The sequence below is a fragment of the Lagenorhynchus albirostris genome, chromosome 11, assembly GCF_949774975.1.
Source record: "Lagenorhynchus albirostris chromosome 11, mLagAlb1.1, whole genome shotgun sequence".
NCBI classification, from domain to species: Eukaryota; Metazoa; Chordata; class Mammalia; order Artiodactyla; family Delphinidae; genus Lagenorhynchus; species Lagenorhynchus albirostris.
Genome location: NC_083105.1, coordinates 57,732,526 through 57,749,623, shown reverse-complemented (window position 1 = coordinate 57,749,623; position 17,098 = coordinate 57,732,526). Strand labels below are relative to the sequence as shown.

The 17,098-nt window shown below is 57.1% G+C and overlaps 2 protein-coding genes across 13 annotated transcripts; one reads left to right on the top strand and one right to left on the bottom strand.

Moving 5' to 3' along the window:
- Window positions 1-6: 6 nt before the first annotated feature.
- Window positions 7-8,895, top strand: LOC132529373 (solute carrier family 26 member 10-like). 9 transcript variants are annotated; one of them, XM_060165751.1, is made up of 21 exons: window positions 7-22; window positions 1,425-1,537; window positions 1,631-1,729; window positions 1,962-2,193; window positions 2,663-2,773; window positions 3,337-3,494; window positions 3,686-3,850; window positions 4,111-4,263; window positions 4,994-5,076; window positions 5,226-5,373; window positions 5,484-5,597; window positions 6,578-6,655; window positions 6,745-6,840; window positions 7,252-7,358; window positions 7,470-7,539; window positions 7,612-7,728; window positions 7,869-7,902; window positions 7,982-8,064; window positions 8,162-8,216; window positions 8,333-8,439; window positions 8,752-8,895. In XM_060165751.1, exons 5-21 carry the CDS (start codon window positions 2,665-2,667, stop codon window positions 8,788-8,790), a joined length of 1,716 nt encoding a protein of 571 aa, XP_060021734.1. In that variant the 5' UTR covers window positions 7-22; window positions 1,425-1,537; window positions 1,631-1,729; window positions 1,962-2,193; window positions 2,663-2,664; the 3' UTR covers window positions 8,791-8,895. The 9 variants fall into 9 exon arrangements, 8 of the variants coding, with proteins under 8 accessions (XP_060021734.1, XP_060021732.1, XP_060021733.1 ...); XM_060165745.1 differs by lacking the exons at window positions 7-22; window positions 1,425-1,537; window positions 1,631-1,729 and having other exon boundaries at window positions 1,788-2,193; window positions 8,333-8,498; XM_060165747.1 differs by lacking the exons at window positions 7-22; window positions 1,425-1,537; window positions 1,631-1,729 and having other exon boundaries at window positions 1,796-2,193; window positions 4,111-4,212.
- A 98-nt stretch (window positions 8,896-8,993) lies between these two features.
- On the bottom strand, window positions 8,994-15,612 carry B4GALNT1 (beta-1,4-N-acetyl-galactosaminyltransferase 1). Of its 4 annotated transcripts, XM_060165763.1 has the most exons (11): window positions 15,441-15,612; window positions 14,631-14,849; window positions 13,931-14,095; window positions 13,688-13,794; window positions 13,198-13,238; window positions 12,870-13,050; window positions 11,770-11,868; window positions 11,430-11,620; window positions 10,817-10,957; window positions 10,326-10,566; window positions 8,994-9,699 (listed from the first exon to the last, which is right to left on the bottom strand). In XM_060165763.1, the coding sequence occupies exons 2-11, from the start codon at window positions 14,846-14,848 to the stop codon at window positions 9,482-9,484; spliced, it is 1,602 nt and encodes a 533-aa protein (XP_060021746.1). In that variant the 5' UTR covers window position 14,849; window positions 15,441-15,612; the 3' UTR covers window positions 8,994-9,481. The 4 variants fall into 4 exon arrangements, with proteins under 4 accessions (XP_060021746.1, XP_060021743.1, XP_060021744.1 ...); XM_060165760.1 differs by lacking the exon at window positions 15,441-15,612 and having other exon boundaries at window positions 11,761-11,868; window positions 14,631-14,863; XM_060165761.1 differs by lacking the exons at window positions 11,770-11,868; window positions 15,441-15,612 and having other exon boundaries at window positions 14,631-14,863.
- Between the last annotated feature and the right edge of the window lie 1,486 nt (window positions 15,613-17,098).

Here is a 17,098-nt window from a genome sequence, read left to right as displayed (position 1 = left end):
GGAAGGGGAAGCTGAAGTAGGGGTAAGTGGGGTAAAGGGGTATGGAAGAGATCAGCTGGCCCCTCAGATCAGTCACTTGAGGAGGGGCCTGGTGAAAGGAGAAGGGTGCGGGATGTAAGATAAAAGATGTCATTATCTTTGTCCCTCACCTGCGGTTGCAGCAACTCTCAGTCTAGACCTGGAGCTTAGGGCTACTGGAAAACCCTAGAACCTTGACGTATCCTCCCCTTTGCCCAGTCCCTCTTTCCCTCCCCTCTGGTCTCTGTTCTAGACCCCACTGGAAAGCCCGCTGTGGGGTGACTTCCCACCATTCCCCCCAACACCCAGATTCTAAAGCTCCGAATGCCCAATGTACCTTTCTTTCTGGGGCCACCATGTTCAGCTCAGGGAACATGGGGAGGTGAGAGGATGCTGGGGTGCTGTGTCCCCTTCTGGCTCTGGGTGTCCTTATTTTTGCTGTCTGGGAGGTTGTAAGGCATATCCATACTGAGCAGGAAGGGATTCTTCTTCAAGCCACAGACCCAAGAGCGGAGAGCCCAAAGGGGTCTTCACCTCTCCCAACTTCTGGGACAGCCCCTGGGACAGAGAGCCAAACGTGCAGAGATCCGTGTCCAGATGCCCTGTCCTGGGTCTTTGGGCATCGGTGTGTCCACTGTGTCCATCCGTCCCCTGGGCCCAGTCACGTGTACTTGAGCTTCCTCAGCAGACAATAGACTGCTGGGGTGGGAGGGTGAGGAAGAGCTGGAGTCTCCCTGTGGGCCTGAGGTCTCTCTGGCCACAATGGGGGGAGGGACCTCTAAGGTGGAGGGGACAGGACGTACAGCCCAGATAAGACTTCTGGGGAACAATAGGAGGAATTGAAGAGGGGAGACCCACCCTCACTGTACCCCACCCCCAGGGCTTTGGGGTCAGGGACTGGGGAGGGCTGCTAAGGATTCGTGTGAATGGAGGAGGGGATGGGGCAAATAACAGAATTCTGGAGCTCAGAACCTTTGAATCTCTTTAGGGACCACAGGGGTACATGAGGTGGGTGGGTGACCCTTTTGTACTTAATTTAACCACATACGTGTTGTTGAGTGCCTACTTTGTGAATAGCACTGGAACGTAATAAACAGTGCTTCAGTGTTTTTGGCTTCTGAGAAATAAAATCAAAGTTCCCTGTCTGTTCAGTGTTCCCCCTGAGGCCCTGAACTGGGAATTTAGGCCCAGCCACTCCCAGCAGAGGTGTGTGTGTGGCAGGGCGGTTCTCTATCCATCCGTATCCAATAGCAGCTGCTTCCCATCTAGATAGTTTGTGAAACAGCTGAGGCCAATGGAGCCCCTTACACTTTCTGGGGACAAGCTGCGCCCCATGAGGATTTGGGTCTGGGGGGGGCGGGGAAGGGAAGTTGGAACGCCGCTGAACTTTCTTGTGGGCAATGCAGCGGCCCTGGGAATGACCAGTAACCCTAGAGGAGTCAGCGTCTGTCTTCGCCCAAGGTGCAGATGCGGAAAGGAACCGGGAGCGAGAAGGCGGGAGTCAAAAGACCTAGGAGCGGTAAATAGTGGGTGTTGGGTGATGGGGCGCGTTTGTCTTTCGCCCTGCCTCTCTGGCTCCTAACCCTTTCCACGGCCATCCCTCCCCCCATAGCAGGCTGCAGAGCGAGCGATCTGGCCAAGGATGTCTGAGGAAACGCCTAACGTAGAGACACCCCCTCCCCAAGGCGCAGCCGGCTCCTGACTGTAGAAGGTCCCCAAGAGAGGGCGCCCTCCGGGACGGGATTGGACCCTGCTTCGCGGAGGCGGGACTCGGGGCCCGCGGGCGGAGGGGTATTTAAGACTGGGCGGAGTTGGAGGTGGCAGAGGGCAAAATGAGTGGGCTACCCGGTGCCAGCACCTGCCCAGGTCCGGGAGAGGCCTCCGACCTTAAGTCCCCCCTGGGCGCCAAGTTCAGGGAACCTCTTACCGAGGCCCGGTTTCAGCAGCTCTTCGGGGACGCAGAGCAGGAGCCCGAGCTACTCGCGGAGCCCCGCTGGTCGCGGCTGCGCCGGCTTTGGAAGCGGCGGGCCCGCGCCTGTTCCGGACCGGGGCCGTGGCCCCTGCTGCGGGCGCGGCTGCCCCCGCTGCGTTGGCTGCCCCACTACCGCTGGCGGGCCTGGCTGCTCGGGGATGCGGTGGCCGGAGTGACCGTGGGCATCGTGCACGTGCCCCAGGGTGAGCGGCGCCAGCAGCAGCCTGTCAGGGGCCCAAGCTCTAGAGGGCTTCGGGTTGGCACGGGGCCTGGGAACCGGGAGCGAAGTGGTGGGTTAGTGTGGCTTGAGGGCTCGGCGACAGGGACCTGAGGCCAAGTTCTGGGTAAGGACAGTGGAGCTCCATCAGATCCCCACCCCCAGCTCCCCTCATCTGTGCAATTATGCGCGAAGTCTTGGACACGGTCCGGCCCAGGGAACTGGAGAGAGGCAGGACGCCTGCCCCCCAGGACGCGGCCGACACAGATCTCTGACCTTGTCCGCCCCACGACCTCCCATCGAGGCCCGTTAACCCCTCAGTTCCCTCATGTGGCGGGATTTAGAGTCCCCGGGCCAGCCTCTAAGAGTGCGGGAAGGGAAGGACAGTCCTGGAGGCTGGGCACCCTGCCGCCTAACCTACACACCGGAGACCTTTCCTTCCACTACTCCCCCAGGCATGGCTTTTGCCCTCCTGACCTCTGTGCCCCCAGTGTTCGGACTCTACACTTCTTTCTTTCCCGTCCTCATCTACACCTTGTTGGGTACTGGGAGACACCTGTCCACCGGTGAGTGACCCAGTGACTCCTCTCCTTCTCTGTGGGGTGGAAAGGACAGGGGTTTGAGGCTTCCGTTCTTGTAAGCTCCCTCGCCCTTATTCCCGTCTTCACGCCCCCCACCTTCCCTTCCGCCTCTGCCGCTACACTGCCGTGAACCTCTGACCTAGACAGTGCTCGCTGCGGGTGCTGAGTGGGTGCAAAGAGGCGGGAGTTTACTCGGACTTTTCCCCTCCATGAAATTTGGTTAAAATGAACGTCTCTACAACTTGGAAGAGGGGAGAGGAGATACTCTGTCGCCCAAAGGAGCAGGCAGTCCCCAGGGCGTCTGCAGGAGGGGGCAGTGACGCAGTTGGGAGCAGTTTTTTCCCGGCGGGCGCTCCCTCCTTTCCTCCCTCACCGCTGGTTCCGGGCTGCTGCACCAGCTCTTGGCCCCAGAGTCTTTACCTGAGCAGCAAGCCTTCTAGGAGAGGGCGTCTGACGGCAGCATCCTGGGCGGAGAGCGCGAAGCCTGGGCTGTCGCCGCGCCCCAGGTGGCACAGCTGGTGATCTCTGCGTTTGTCCCCCGGCCCTAGGAACTTTCGCGGTACTCAGCCTTATGACGGGCTCGGCCGTGGAGCGGCTGGTGCCTGAACCCCTCGAGGGGAACCTGAGCGGCATTGAGAGGGAACAGCTGGATGCTCAGCGGGTTGGTGCGGCTGCGGCCATGGCCTTCGGGAGCGGGGCACTGATGGTGAGGGAGGACCTTGGGGGAGGACCCTGAGGGAATCCACGCTGGGGGCCCGGAGAATTGGGCCAGGGGAGAGGGAGGGACAAGTCTCCAGCACCGGTCTAGGCGGGAGAGGTGCGCGGACAAGCTGGTGCACTGCGCCGGGGCTGGTCTGCTCCTTCTCCAGTGGTGATGGCGCATCTTCTCCCCTGCAGCTGGGAATGTTCGCGCTGCAGCTCGGCGTCCTGGCCACCTTTTTGTCGGAGCCTGTAGTCAAGGCGCTGACCAGTGGGGCCGCCCTGCACGTGCTCGTGTCCCAACTGCCTAGCCTTTTGGGGTTGCCCCTCCCGCGTCAGATCGGCTGCTTCGCTCTCTTCAAGGTGAGGGTGGGAGAAGAGCGAAGAGGCTTCTAGCGGTCCTGGGAAGAGGGAAGCCCGTAAAGAAAGGAAGTGGGGGCGAGTGGAGGGATAGTGTGTGGCATGGGCGGAGAAAAGGTCAGAACCACGTGGATGAATGAGGGTCGCTGAGGAGGTGGAAGCCCTGATGGGAGCCAGGAGAGGCCTCGCCTCAGTCTGGCGGGTCCGCGCTGGGGGCAGTCGACCCTGGCCCCAGGCCCTCTGCTCACTGCCCCTGCCCGTAGACGCTGGCCGCCGTGCTGACGGCGCTGCCGCGGAGCAGTCCCGCCGAACTGACCGTCTCGGCGCTCAGCCTGGCGCTGCTCGTGCCCGTCAAGGAATTGAACGTGAGGTTCCGAGACAGGCTACCCACCCCGATCCCAGGGGAAATCGTCATGGTGAGGATGGGGTCCCAGCCCCGTGCACCGCACAGACCCTGCCCGTCCGGTAGGAACTGGCCGCTGCCGCCCCTTCATGGAGTGCAGAGAGGTCACAGATGAGAGGTCCTGCTTACATGTGTACTTTTCCAGGCCTCTTCCCAGAACACTTTGACCCGCGGGAATCCCCCACCCAAACGTCCCCCCTTCTCTCAAAAAGCCGGCTGTAGGCCTCTTAGAAAGCCTTCTTCCTCCTTACAGCGCCCCCTTGCGGTGTCGCTCGCCACGGCACCTTCGCTCCCGTCTCTCCCCTCGCCGGTCCCGCACTGTAATTCACGGTTTATCTTCCTCCCCGCGTCCACCTACATTTCTCTCTCCCGCCCCAACTAAACAGGCTCTCCTCGTCTCCACGGATACCCCATATATCCCTTGATATAACCCAGCTTCCCTGCTTAGAATGGCTCGATTGCACCTCTTGATATCCACCATCTCTCATAGCAGCCCCCTCTTACTTCTTCCTGTCCCTCTCTCTCCATAGCTCCAGGCATACATCATTCTTCTTTCCCATCCCCAACCTCCTTCACTCTAAACCAGTTGTTAGGCATCCATCCCCAAAACATCCCAGCTACCCCAGTTGCTGGGCTCCTGCAACCACCTAATCCTGCGTTGCAATCCTCTCTCATATTGAGCTCCTTCCAGCATCTGCCAGGGGCCTGTCTCCTCCCATGCTCTAATTTGCTCTCTTTCCCAGGTGCTTCTGGCCTCCGTGCTCTGCTTCACCTCTTCCCTGGACACAAGATACAACATTCAGATAGTTGGATTGCTGCCCGGAGGGTAAGAGAGAATGGAAAGGCACCAGTTTTCTTTCCTCACAACTCTCCCACCCAGCACCTTCCCCTGTCCTGCCCTATGCCATTTCCTCTCTCTTGCTCATATCCTTGTTATACCCAACCCATTCTCACCATGGATTCCTCTCTCTCTAGATTTCCCCGGCCTCTCCTCCCCAACCTGGCTGAGCTGCCCAGGATTCTGGCCGACTCGTTGCCCATGGCACTGGTTACCTTTGCAGTGTCTGCCTCCCTGGCCTCCATCTATGCAGACAAGTACAGCTACACTATTGATTCCAACCAGGTGTGACTTTGAGTGAGGACCCCAACCTCATTCAGGGGACAGCCCCCTAATGGGATTCCCCCCTCCCAGCCATGCCTTTGTCTCCTCTTCATCTCACTGCATCCCTCCAGGAGCTCTTTGCACATGGTGTCTCCAACCTCATCTCCTCCCTCTTCTCTTGCTTTCCCAACTCGGCCACATTGGCCACAACCAGCCTACTAGTGGATGCTGGTGGGAACACACAGGTAAGAGCACGTCCCTGGGTGAGGAGAAGGGGGGAGGGGCATCCAGGTTGGGTGGTGGTGGAACAAGTGGAAGATTGGCAGATCCCCAGTTGGCAGCTCTATAGAGAAGGATGGAATTCTGTGAGGGAAGGTGAGTGAGGAGATGGGATTACCTGGGTAGGAGGTATAGAAGAGAAGAAAGGTACATTAAGACCTTTGTAGACTCTAAGCACTGAAAAAGTTTATGGTGCCCTATATGCAGTTCAAAATAAGAACAATACTATCTGGAAAATAAATTTAAGAAACAAAATTCTGGTGTTTTTCCTTGTGAGGACATTTTCTTTTAAAAAGAAATATCACATATCAAAGTCTCTCCCTAATGTTTTTGGTTTCTTGTACTTTGTTGGTGCCCTAAGCATGTGATTAACCTGCTTTTAGGGTCATCCAACAATGGCTTTTAAGATGAAGGTAGGCTGGTGGGGGAGGGATAAGTTGGGAGATTGGGATTGACATATACACACTGCTATATATATAAATAGATAGCTAATAAGGACCTACTGCATAGCACAGGGCACTCTACTCAATACTCTGTAATGACTATGGGAAAAGAATCCAAAAAAGAATGGAGATATATATATATATATATATGTATGACTGATTCACTTTGCAGTACAGCAGAAACTAACACAACATTGTAAATCAACTATGCTCCAATAAAATTTTAAAAAAAGATGGAGGTCAGCTACAAAAATAGGGATGTTGAACTGCATCTTGGGGCAGACCAGCAAATGACAGGCATTTAATTGGGGGAGGGGAAGGTAGGTGTGAGCGGCAGAATATCAAGCAGGGGGTTGAGGAGTGAGGAGTATCAGTGTGGAAGGGGATTTGGGAGGAGGGAGACTTCCAAGGAGGATGAGGCAGAGTAGGCAGGGAGACCAACTCTCACGCGGGGGTGGGTGAGGTTCCCTCCCTTCTTTGCTTCCGTCCCTCCTTCCCTCTAGGTGGCAGGCCTCTTCTCCTGTATGGTTGTCCTGTCTGTCCTGCTGTGGTTGGGGCCCTTCTTCTACTATCTGCCCAAGGTAAGCAGCAGAGGAGGTGGAGGGGTGGCTGGGATGGGTGGCGACATCCCTCCACACTGGGGTGGTCAGCTTACCTCCTCTGCCCCAAGGCTGTCTTGGCCTGCATCAACATCTCCAGCATGCGCCAGATGTTCTTCCAGATGCGAGAACTTCCACAACTATGGCGCATCAGCCGCGTGGACTTTGTGAGAAATGGCAGCATTACCCTCGGATGCCCCCTCCCATTTACCAGCGTCCCCAGCCTCTGCCCTTGATCGAAGCTAATTGTCCCAGTCCTAAGTTCTGCAACCCACCCCCCCCCAACATGTATACCTCCTAATCCCTTTACTCAGAGACAAGGTGAAGGGTGGAGCTTGAACCTCTTCAGACCTGAATATTTGTAACTCCCCAGATGGTTCAAGGTCTGGGGTCATTACACTTGGTGTGTATCCCCTATTAGGTCCATCCCGTTCCTTCCTTCTGTCATTGTTTCTACTTTCTCCCGGGCCATCCCTCCCCATCACTTGCCCCGGCAGTCACTGCCCCTGGACCCCTTTCCCTGGCAGGGATGTCCTGGCATTTCTTTTGGTCATTTCGCTCCCATCCATGTCCTGCAGGCTGTGTGGATGGTCACATGGGTGGCTGTCGTGACCCTGAGTGTGGACCTGGGCCTGGCTGTAGGTGTGGTCTTCTCCATGATGACTGTGGTCTGCCGCACCCAGAGGTGGGAGTAGAGATGAGGGGAGTCAAGATGAGCGGAGGGAAGAGAAAAGAGTGCCTGGGGTGACTCTCCAGCCAGGTCAGGCTGGGAATCTGACCCCAGCTTCCCGCCCAGGGTACAGTGCCTGGCACTTGGACTGGCTGAGGGGACAGAGCTCTACAGGCCACTCAGAGAGAGTCACAAGGTGGGTGGGCTACAGCCGAAGAAGGAAGGGAAGATTAGACTCGGATGTTTCACTGACCCTCTGACCCCTTAGCTCCTCCAGGTCCCAGGGCTCTGCATCCTGAGCTATCCAACACCGCTCTACTTCGGGACCCGTGGGCAGTTTCGCCGCATCCTGGAGTGGCACCTGGGGCTTGGAGAAGGAGGCAAGGTGAGGGACTTGGTCAAAGGGGCGTGTGGCTTCTTTGGGGGTGGGAGACAGGTGGGTGTTCTGGGGGGGGTCATTGTGCTCAAGGGGTGCATGTTCGTGCTTGTGTCTCAGAGATGGTGACTACCCTTTTCTACTCACAGGAGGCTCCAAAGACAGACGGCCCACCTGATGCAGGTGAGATGGGATGACAATGAGGGAGATTTGGGCACGACCCATGGAGGCATCTGGGTACTCCTGCCTTCTGCCATCCTAGTTGCTGAGCCTGTCAGAGTGGTAGTCCTAGACTGCAGTGGTGTCACCTTTACAGATGCTGCAGGGGCCAGAGAAGTGGTTCAGGTGAGGGAGAGGGTAGGTTAAGGAGAAAGTCCCCTTGTCCCACGAATACTCTCTGATATAGGATTTAACCCCCTGCCCTCCCCCCCGCCCCACGTAGCTGGCCAGCCGATGCCGAGATGCTGGGATCCACCTTCTCCTGGCTCAGTGTAATGGTGAGATGTGGAGGATGGAGGGATCTGGAGAGTGGGGAGTGACTGGACGCTTGCGGGGAAGGAAGAGGACACGGTGTAGTTGTAGGACCTGAGAGCCTGACCCCTTCTCCACACAGCCTCAGTGCTGGGGACACTGACCCAGGCAGGACTCCTGGATAGAGTGACCCCAGAACAGCTGTTTGTGAGTGTCCAGGATGCAGCTGCATATGCCCTGGAGAGACTGGTGAGGGGGCAGTAGCAACGGGAGTGGAAGCCAGGAGGTGCTGGGCTATGGCAAAGGAGGTGTGAGTCAGTGACTGAAGATCCAGGCAGAGGGATTTGTGAAGGGGGCTGAGGAGGGAGATGAAGGAAAGGGGTGGGGATGAAGTGATTAGTCTATATAAGACTAAACCAGGGAGACTGGGCCCAGCTGTGGGTGAAGAACTGAGGAACTAAGGTTCCAAAGCAGGCGGGGTACCCCTGAGAGGTCTGCCAAATCTTGGGTGAGGGAGGGGGGCACCTAATCTACTTCTGACATGTCCCTTCCCTTTTCCAGGAGCTCACTGGTCCAAAGACTTGCACAGTGTGGGTCTGACCCGGTCATGTGGAGTGTGGAGGGTCCCAAAAGCATGTGTGTGAGGAGGGCCAGGGTCCCCGAGCCCCCTTACTTAATGTAACTAATAAAATGAAGCTGAAAGTCTCTGGGGTTCATGAAGTGAGTCTGGGTGTCTGCACACAGACCCTTGGTGCCCCATTCCTCCATGCGCACAGCATTGCAGAGACACAACTGAAAATGGCTTTCACCTGTATGTTCACTGGTCCCCACACCAGCTCCCGTCACCAGTTCTCTCCATGGGGTGGGGCTGCAGTCGCTGCACAGAGTCCTGGATCCAGGGATGCGAGGGAGGCCCCAGCCCTGGGAATATATACTGGGGGCTTCCCCACCCCCTTGGTCCCAAGGAGATGAGAGTGTTTCCGCTTCAGGATTTTAGAGTCCCCATGGGCTCTTTGGCACTTGGAAAGCAACCCCCCACTTCCTGCCCTATGGGAAGGGGGTGGGAGGAGGACTTGGCACTGGCTGTGGGATGAGTTATGGCTCCATCATGCCCCTGGGCACTCGCAGAAAGGAGGAATGTCACCAGGACAAGCCCCTATTTGGGATCAAGTTCTGAAGGAGATTGGAGACAGTCAGTGGAGTGGTCACTGGCTGGTGGGCTTTGCTAGATATTCCTGGCAGGTGCAAGGAGGTAGGCCCAGCCTGACGGTTGGAAGGCCCCGAGTGGCCGTCACTCTGAGGTCATGCACTGGAGCCGGTGTTTGAAGAAGAGCAGGCGGTGTTTGGCCACCTGACTTTCATCCAGGGATCCCGGGTAACGGTACCGAGCATAAGTCTCTGCCCTGGCGTCCCGTGATGTCCAAGGCAACTTCAACTTGGATGCGTGATCCACAACAACGTCTGAGCAGGAGCCCACCTGAAGAGAACCAAGTCCATCCAGGAAGAATTCTGGGGGTGGAGGAAAGGCGAGGACACAATGAAGGGTCTTGAGGATACAGAGGCCCCACCGTTAAAGGAGAACTGAGATTTGGGATATGCTGGGTGCATATGCAAAGACCCCATTTCTAAGGACCTTGGGCATGTAAATCAACCCTTTTGAGTCTTAGTTTTACTCTTGTATAAAATGGAGTCAATATCCTTACCTTGTGCTTTGAAAACTGATCCTCCGCCCCACCCCCCGCCCCTCCCTGCCCCGTCCCCAACACACACACGCAGAGGTTCAATAAATGCCGAATGGGCTGCTCCGAGGTGGTCTGAACCAAGGGATACGGCTGGGAGCGAGATAAAGGTGCAGGTGGCAGTGGTGGGGAAGCTCAAGACGGACCCAGCAGTTGTACTGGCTGTGGAGGTTTAAATGATGCTCGGGGCTGAGAGGGTGGAAGCTCTCTCTCTTGCCCGGGCACAGGTCTTGGTAAATCTTCGTAGAACTGCTCTAGGGGCCCCGGTAGCAGCCGTGGGCTCCGCGGGGGTGGTCGGGGAGTAGTACCCAGGGCCCTTGGCGCCTTACTGCACCGAGCCCAGCCCAGCGCCCCGCGGGATCCCTGCCGGGCCCGGCCAGGAGGGGCGCCACTCACCCAGGTGCGCCACGCGGCTGAGGCGCGGGTCAAAGCCGACCTCGCGCACCTTGTCAGTGCGCGCCAGGAAGAAGTTGACCACGCCGTCGGTGACCACGCACCCTGGGAAGCCGACGAGCTCGTGGTGGAAGCCGCGCTTCTGCCGGAGGCAGTTCCCGCGGCCTGGCGCGCCGGGCTCCACGCTCAGCAGCTGCCGGTACGTGGTGGCGAAGCCGGAGATCTCGCGCACCGCGCCCCCGACCTGCCGGGGCGGGAGGACGGCTGCAGGCGGGGCGCGGACCGGAAGGGGATCCTCTCCCCCTCCAGGGCGGCTCTCCTGCCCTGTCCTTTCCCGCTTCTCCCCTGCAGGACCCAGATAGTGCCCCAGGCTCCGCTTCGTCGTCCCCTCCCGTCCCAGGGCTGGCTGCCCTCAATCGGGTCTACCGGCCGGCCGCGGCCTTAGACTGCCGAAGGCTCTCCTCCCACCCTACATCTCAAGGCCCCTCCCCTACCAGGTCCAGCGGCGTCCGCTCCAGCACGTCCACAAGCCTCTCCAGTCGTGTCCGCGCCGTGAAGACGAAGTCGTCGTCCACCCACAGCACGTACTTGGTGGTTACTTGGGATACGGCCAGGTTCCGGCCTGCGAACCAGCCCTGGGGAAGGGTAAGTACGGTTGGCGATGCTGTCGAGATAGAACGTAGCCCTCTGCCATCTTTTCTCCTCACTCCTGACCCCTCTCAACAGCCTATGCCCCACTCCAAACTTTCGAGTGCTTACGAATGGCCGGGAGCTAGGTAAAAAATGCATTTCCCACTTGTGCGAGGAGCTGAGTCAGTGTTCTGGGGGAAGGTATTGGAATGCATTTCATTCATGCGTTCATTCATTCATCAACTGTCTACTGAGCCCCCCACTAGGTGCTAAGCACCATTCTCAGAACGCAGCGCTGGTAAGACACACGATTCCTGCTCCCGTGGAGTTTACATTCCAGAAATCCTCATGCTTAACAGGCGCCTCAGTGATTCTGAGGCAGGTAATCGTGGAATCACTATGGTGGAGACTGCAGACTGAGGGTGCGCCCCCTCCCGGTGCCCTGTGGCGCACAGTTCAGCCTCGCTGGCTGCTCACCTTGCCAAAAGGCATGAGATAGTGCTCGATGTGGGGACCTCTAATGCTCTCTGGCTTGTCGCTGTCGTCGGCGATTACCACTGTGACTGTCGGGTAGAAGCGGCGGATGCTGGCGATGAGTGCCCGTAGCCGATTGTAACGAAGGAAGGTCTTAGTGGCAATGGTGACCAGAGCGCTGATGTTGTACTGGGCTGGGAGTGAGGGGCAGGGTTAGGTGCAGAGGAGAGTAGGGAGTGAAGAGCAGGAAGACATCTCGCAGGGGTGTCTCCCAACTTGTCGCCCTCTCCCAACTTGCTCCCCATCAGGGCTGGATCTATGTCCCTGAACATACCAGTCTCACCTCCCAGGGGTAGAGACCCAGGTGGGTACAGCTGAGGGCTGGGTGGGTGTCTTATGCGTATGGTGAAGGCAACTTTGTGTCCCTCGGTGGAGAACCGGACTGGGAAGAAAGGACATGAGATGTGGCCCCTAGGGCTTGGACAACATTGTCTTTTCAGTAAAACAATATTTAAGCGCCTACTCTGTGTAGCACTTTTCTAGGTCCTGTTAGACAAGAATGCAAGGTTCTTATCCCCATGGAACTTACATTTTAATGGGTGGGAGAAAGATGATAAAAGAGTTCATTAAAAAGCTAACCTTTATTGAGCATTTACTATGTGCCAGGCACTTTTAAAGTTACCTTAAATATATGGACTCATTTAATCCTCACAGTAGCCCTATTAAGTAGATTCCTACTACAGAAAAAGAAGGCACAGAGAAGTTAACATGTCCATAATTACCCAACTGTTAAGCAACAAAGCTGGGATAGGAACCTAGTCAGTCTGGTTCCAGGCTAAGTAAGTAAGAAAATTCAGATACAGATAAGTATTGAATAGAAAATAAGACAAGTAATGTGATAGTGAAGAGGAGCCATTTGAGCTGAGATCCAAATGATAGGAAGGAGCCAGCTATGCAAAAATCTGCGGGAAGAGCATTCTAGGCAGAGGGAACAGCAAGTGCAAAGGCTCCAAAGTGGGAGCAGGTTTGGTACAGAAGCCTTGGAGAGAAGCAGGAGGACTGTGTTATGCCCCTTTTGCTAGAGGAGAAATGGGGGCTCTGGGAGATAAAGCCCTTTGCCCTCTAGTAAGTGGTGGGCTGGGAATAGAGCTTGAGTCTTCTGGCTCCTGGGGCAGGTCACTTCCTGGGGCCCCCATGGTTGGCCTGAAGGGGGGACACACCCAAGGCTCGGGTTTCCCTCTGGCCTGCTCCAGCCCCAGATGAACAAAGGCCCCTTCTCTCCCTCCCTGGCCCTGCTGGCCCAGCTGAAATGCCCATTGTGTGGCTGGGCAGCGCTGGCCATGGCCCGAGTGTCTCCCACACCCTCTGCCACTTGCTCGCTCCTGCCTTTCTGGGCTCCCTGTGTTCACCCAGCCTGTTACTACCTCCACCTGGGCCTCGCACCTATGTCTGCTGTGTTTGCCTGGTAGCTTCGGCTGCTATAAGTCACCAGTTGCAGCTGCCGATTGAGTTGGTCCAGCCCTGGGCTGGCGAGGGTGAGATCTGGCTGCCCCTCTCCAGTGAGAGTCACTCCAGTCACTTCCCCTGCCACGTCCCAGGTGCCCAAGGAGGCAGTCAGGTTCACCTGGGAGAGGGGATTGGAGAGTGCAGAGTGAGGCCCCAGACCCACCTCTTGCCTCCCTGGTTCCTCCATCCCTCCTTTGGCAGCTTTGTTGCCCTCCCGGCATCCTTAATGCCCACCTGGCCTCCTCGCCCTCCTGTTTCTTCTCACCTGGTATACCTCCTGACCAGAAGTGGCCTGCAGGCTCAGTCCTGGGAGGAAGGAGAGGGGATCAAAATCACAGACAATCTGGAATTCCTCATTTTCTCTTCCCTCTTTCACCACACCCAGCACAGAATTTCTCATGCATCCCTCTTGTTGAGGCCACAGCAGGGCACATTGCGGGGCATAGCCTAGAGTAACTTATTTTTTACTCCTTCCCATCAAAGCAGTAGCTCTTCTGTGGCCTGCCCTACCTGTTCACCTAACTTTGGCCAGTCAGCAAGAATAGACCCTTCTCCCCAAACCTCTCCAGTCACTGTCTTCTACAATTCCTGACAATCTTAGAGTCCCTTCTGTCCCCATCTCCCACCTCATGAGCCCTCCCTGACCTCAAGTCTCCCACCTCCCATTCCAATCTTCCCTCATTCTTCCTCACCCAACCTGGGCTCTGCCACCCCCCACCGTGGCTTAGGTCATCCCCTAGGACCGTTCTCCCTACCTGGCACCAAGATGCTCCTGAGGGGCTGGACCTCCACACCCTGCAGGGGGTACTGTAGTGGGGAGTTGGCAGGGGCTATGAGCAGCTGGTCAGCAGCAGACTGGCTCCTGGCAGTGAAGGAGGGGGAGAACAGAGGAGCAATCAGGGGGAGACGGGCTCTCCCTCCTGCCACACCCACCCTCCAGGCTTCCCCCTGCTCTCCCCCTACAGAGTCATGCCCTCCTTTCCCACCGGTACTGGTACCTTGAAAGGAAGGCCTGGAACTCCTGCTCCCTCAAGGCAGATGCAGCCCTCAGCTCCTCAGGGTCAAAGGCCTTGGTGAAGTCAATGGCTTGGACCTGCCTCTGGAAGGGGAGGTGAAGGCTCCCCCCACTGGACTCACAACTGCAGTTGTTTGTGGACAGCAGCCTGGAGCCGGGAGGAAGGGTCCTCAGAGCCCAGCCATGCAGCTCACTTCCCACAGAACATTTACACAGGACCTACATCTTGGCCTTTCAACCCTGTCCATCCAAAATCTGTCCCCTTAAACACTGCTCTTCAAATAGTCCCCAGGAGGAGGAACCACCACAGGAATGACGCATCCCCTAAATCTGGATTTTACAGAGGTGTAGAATAGGGCCAATTGCTAGGTGTTCAGAGTTGCCTACACGCCATTAGGACCCCACCTGGACTCTCCTTTCATAGGGAATCACCAGGACTCAGAAAGTCAGGGCCCGCCCCTGACGGCACACCCTCCCTTCCCCGTACCGTGACAAGGTTCTTGGAGGACAGATTTGTCCCCCCGCCAGCACAAGACTCAGTGGCCCCCTCCACCTCCCACTTCACCCCTCTGCAACCAGTCGTGGGGAGCCCAGGCATCAGAGCTCAGCAGTGGAGGAAACAAGAGCTTCCCACGCCACCCCCCAGCGAGTGCCCTGCCAGTACCACGACTCCTTGCACTCACCCCACCACTTGCTCCTTGATCCTGACTGGGATGTGTGCGTACCGGGGCTCGGGGGCAAGACCTGGCAATTCTGGCCTGGGGTTGCCCTGCAGGGGCGTCCACAGCGCAAGAGGTGCCTGGAGGCCCGGCGCGACCCGGGTGCTCACGTACAGGAGCCCCAGCGAGGCGCAGGCGAGCAGCAGGACCAGCACACAGAGGGCCCGGCGGCCCAGCCGCATCCTGGGTGGGCGGTAGGGATGGGAGAGTGAGAAAGGTGGGGAGCGAAGGCGTGGGTTGGGGCCCCCGCGCTTCCGGAGGCTGCTGCCGGCCACCCGGGGCTTTCCACATCTCGCGCGCCAGGATTTGCATAGCGAATCGGTACCCCTGTCCCCTCCCCTCACTTCCCGGGCCTCGGGTCTCCCGGCCTCCTTTCTTCTCTCCCTCTCCCGCATCTTGCTTTCCTCTCACGCCTGAGGCCGGGCATCTTGAAGCAAGAGAACGTTGGAGGTAGTGGTTTCGATGCAGCGGCTCATAAGTAGAAGAGTACCATTTTATCAGAATAGCGGGTGTTCCCGAGCCCGCCACCTCCCCTGGCCCGCGCATCCCCCAACCCCTCAGTCCGAGCATCACCTGGCCCCGGCTGGGCTGCAGAGGGCAGCGCCACACCTTGCCTGTCATGAAAAATGCAGAATCACGCCCGCGCTACTGGGTGGCCCCGGCGGAGGTGACCCCGTGAGTGGCCTCGGGAAGCTGTGCGGGGGGACAAGGTGGACCTGCGTGCGCGCCTCTTCCCGCCTCCGGCTCGGCCCCTCATCCCGCCCGGGCACTGACCTGTCTAACGCTCTGAGGCCGCCGCAAGATTTCGGTCCGGGCTGCGCCAGGCTCTCAACCCCAGCCTGGGGGTCCTCATGGGGCTGGAGGCGGCCTGATGGGGGAGTCGGGTGCGAGGCTGAGAGTGAGGGGGATCCTCCTGCCTCCCGAGCGCGCCCGACCCCTCCCGCCTTCGGACTCTCCGGGCTTTGTAGACCAAGGCGCTGGGGTGGTTCTGGGCGTTTCCTGCGGAGGTGGGGATCGGAGTCCAGAAGCCGCCGCACCCCAGTCCCAGAAACAAACCCGAGGCTCCCCGGTACCCTGTTCCACTTGCCGGGCCGGGAGAGGTCGGGCCGCCGCCCGGCTCTTCAGTTCGCGGTTCCGCGCGGCTCAGCTCCCGGGCTGGTTCGGCGGAGGATCCGGCTACGCGCGGGGAAGGAGAGCGCTGGGGCGCCTTCTGGTGGGCGCCGAGGACATTGCGGGGGCGCGAAGCCCGCGCCGAGCGCAGGTCCTTCTCTCTACCCCCCCTCCCCCTCCAGCCCTTCGCCTCCGAACCCTGGCATCTCCCCCGCCTGCCCCCGATCCCAGTCACTCTATTCCCTATGCGTTCGGAGCCGCCCTCTCGTCTAGACTGTAGGCAAGGACAGGCGACAAGGGCTTCGGGAAGAGTTGGGGCGGAGACGCCCTGTAACCCCATTTCAAGGAAGATTTGGGTACTTAGGGTGAGATAAAGGAAGACAGACAAGACTCTGGAAAATAAAAAAATGCCTGGCTAAGAAAGATAGGTTCACAGCCTCCCTCCCATGCTCGCCTCCCCCGCCCCCCAACCCCCAACCCCAGTTATCTAACGAACACTCAGTGATGTACCAAACACTCGGCAATTCAAGGGCCTGCTTCTCCTGACTGCTCCTTGTTGCAGGTTTGCGGGAGGAAAGAAACCCCAAACAGTGGCTAGATTGGTTGTAGTTCTGTGTGCAAGCTGCAGACCTGTAGACTCCCTTCTTTGTAGCTGGATTCTTGACGCTGTCCTAAATTCCGTGGTTCCACGGTTCCAATAAAAGATGTCACGATTTAATAGGGAAAAAAGATATAATAAGAAATGTAAAATAATGAAAATGTGGGGACGGGGAGAGGGAAGGATGGATTGTTGGATGAATTGTGTACAAAGAAATGACTAATCAGCTGGGGAAAAAGTGCGATTCTCACCCTCCTTACACCAAAATAAATTCCAGATCTATCAAGCATTTTAGTATTAAACGTGAAACCACAAAGAGCAGTAAAATAATTCATGGAGTTTGTTTTGTTTTTTATGGTCTTGGAGTGGGGAAGAGATATATAAAAAATATTTAATATCAAGATATATAAAAAACTCGAGTGAAAAAATTTCTATAAACAAACTTGAGAGAGAAATGACAAACTGTGAAAAAGTATTTGCAACATGTAAGACAGATGAAGGTCTGCTTTTCTTAAGAGCTCTAAAACATCAGTAAGAAAAAATGGGGACTTCCCTGGCTGTCCAGTGGTTGAGACTTCACCTTCCAGTGCAGGGGTGCAGGTTCAATCCCTGGTCAGGGAGCTAAGATCCCACATGCCTTGGGCCAAAAAACCAAAACATAAAACAGAAGCAGTATTGTAACACATTCAATCAAGACTTTAAAAATGGTCCACATCAAAAAAAA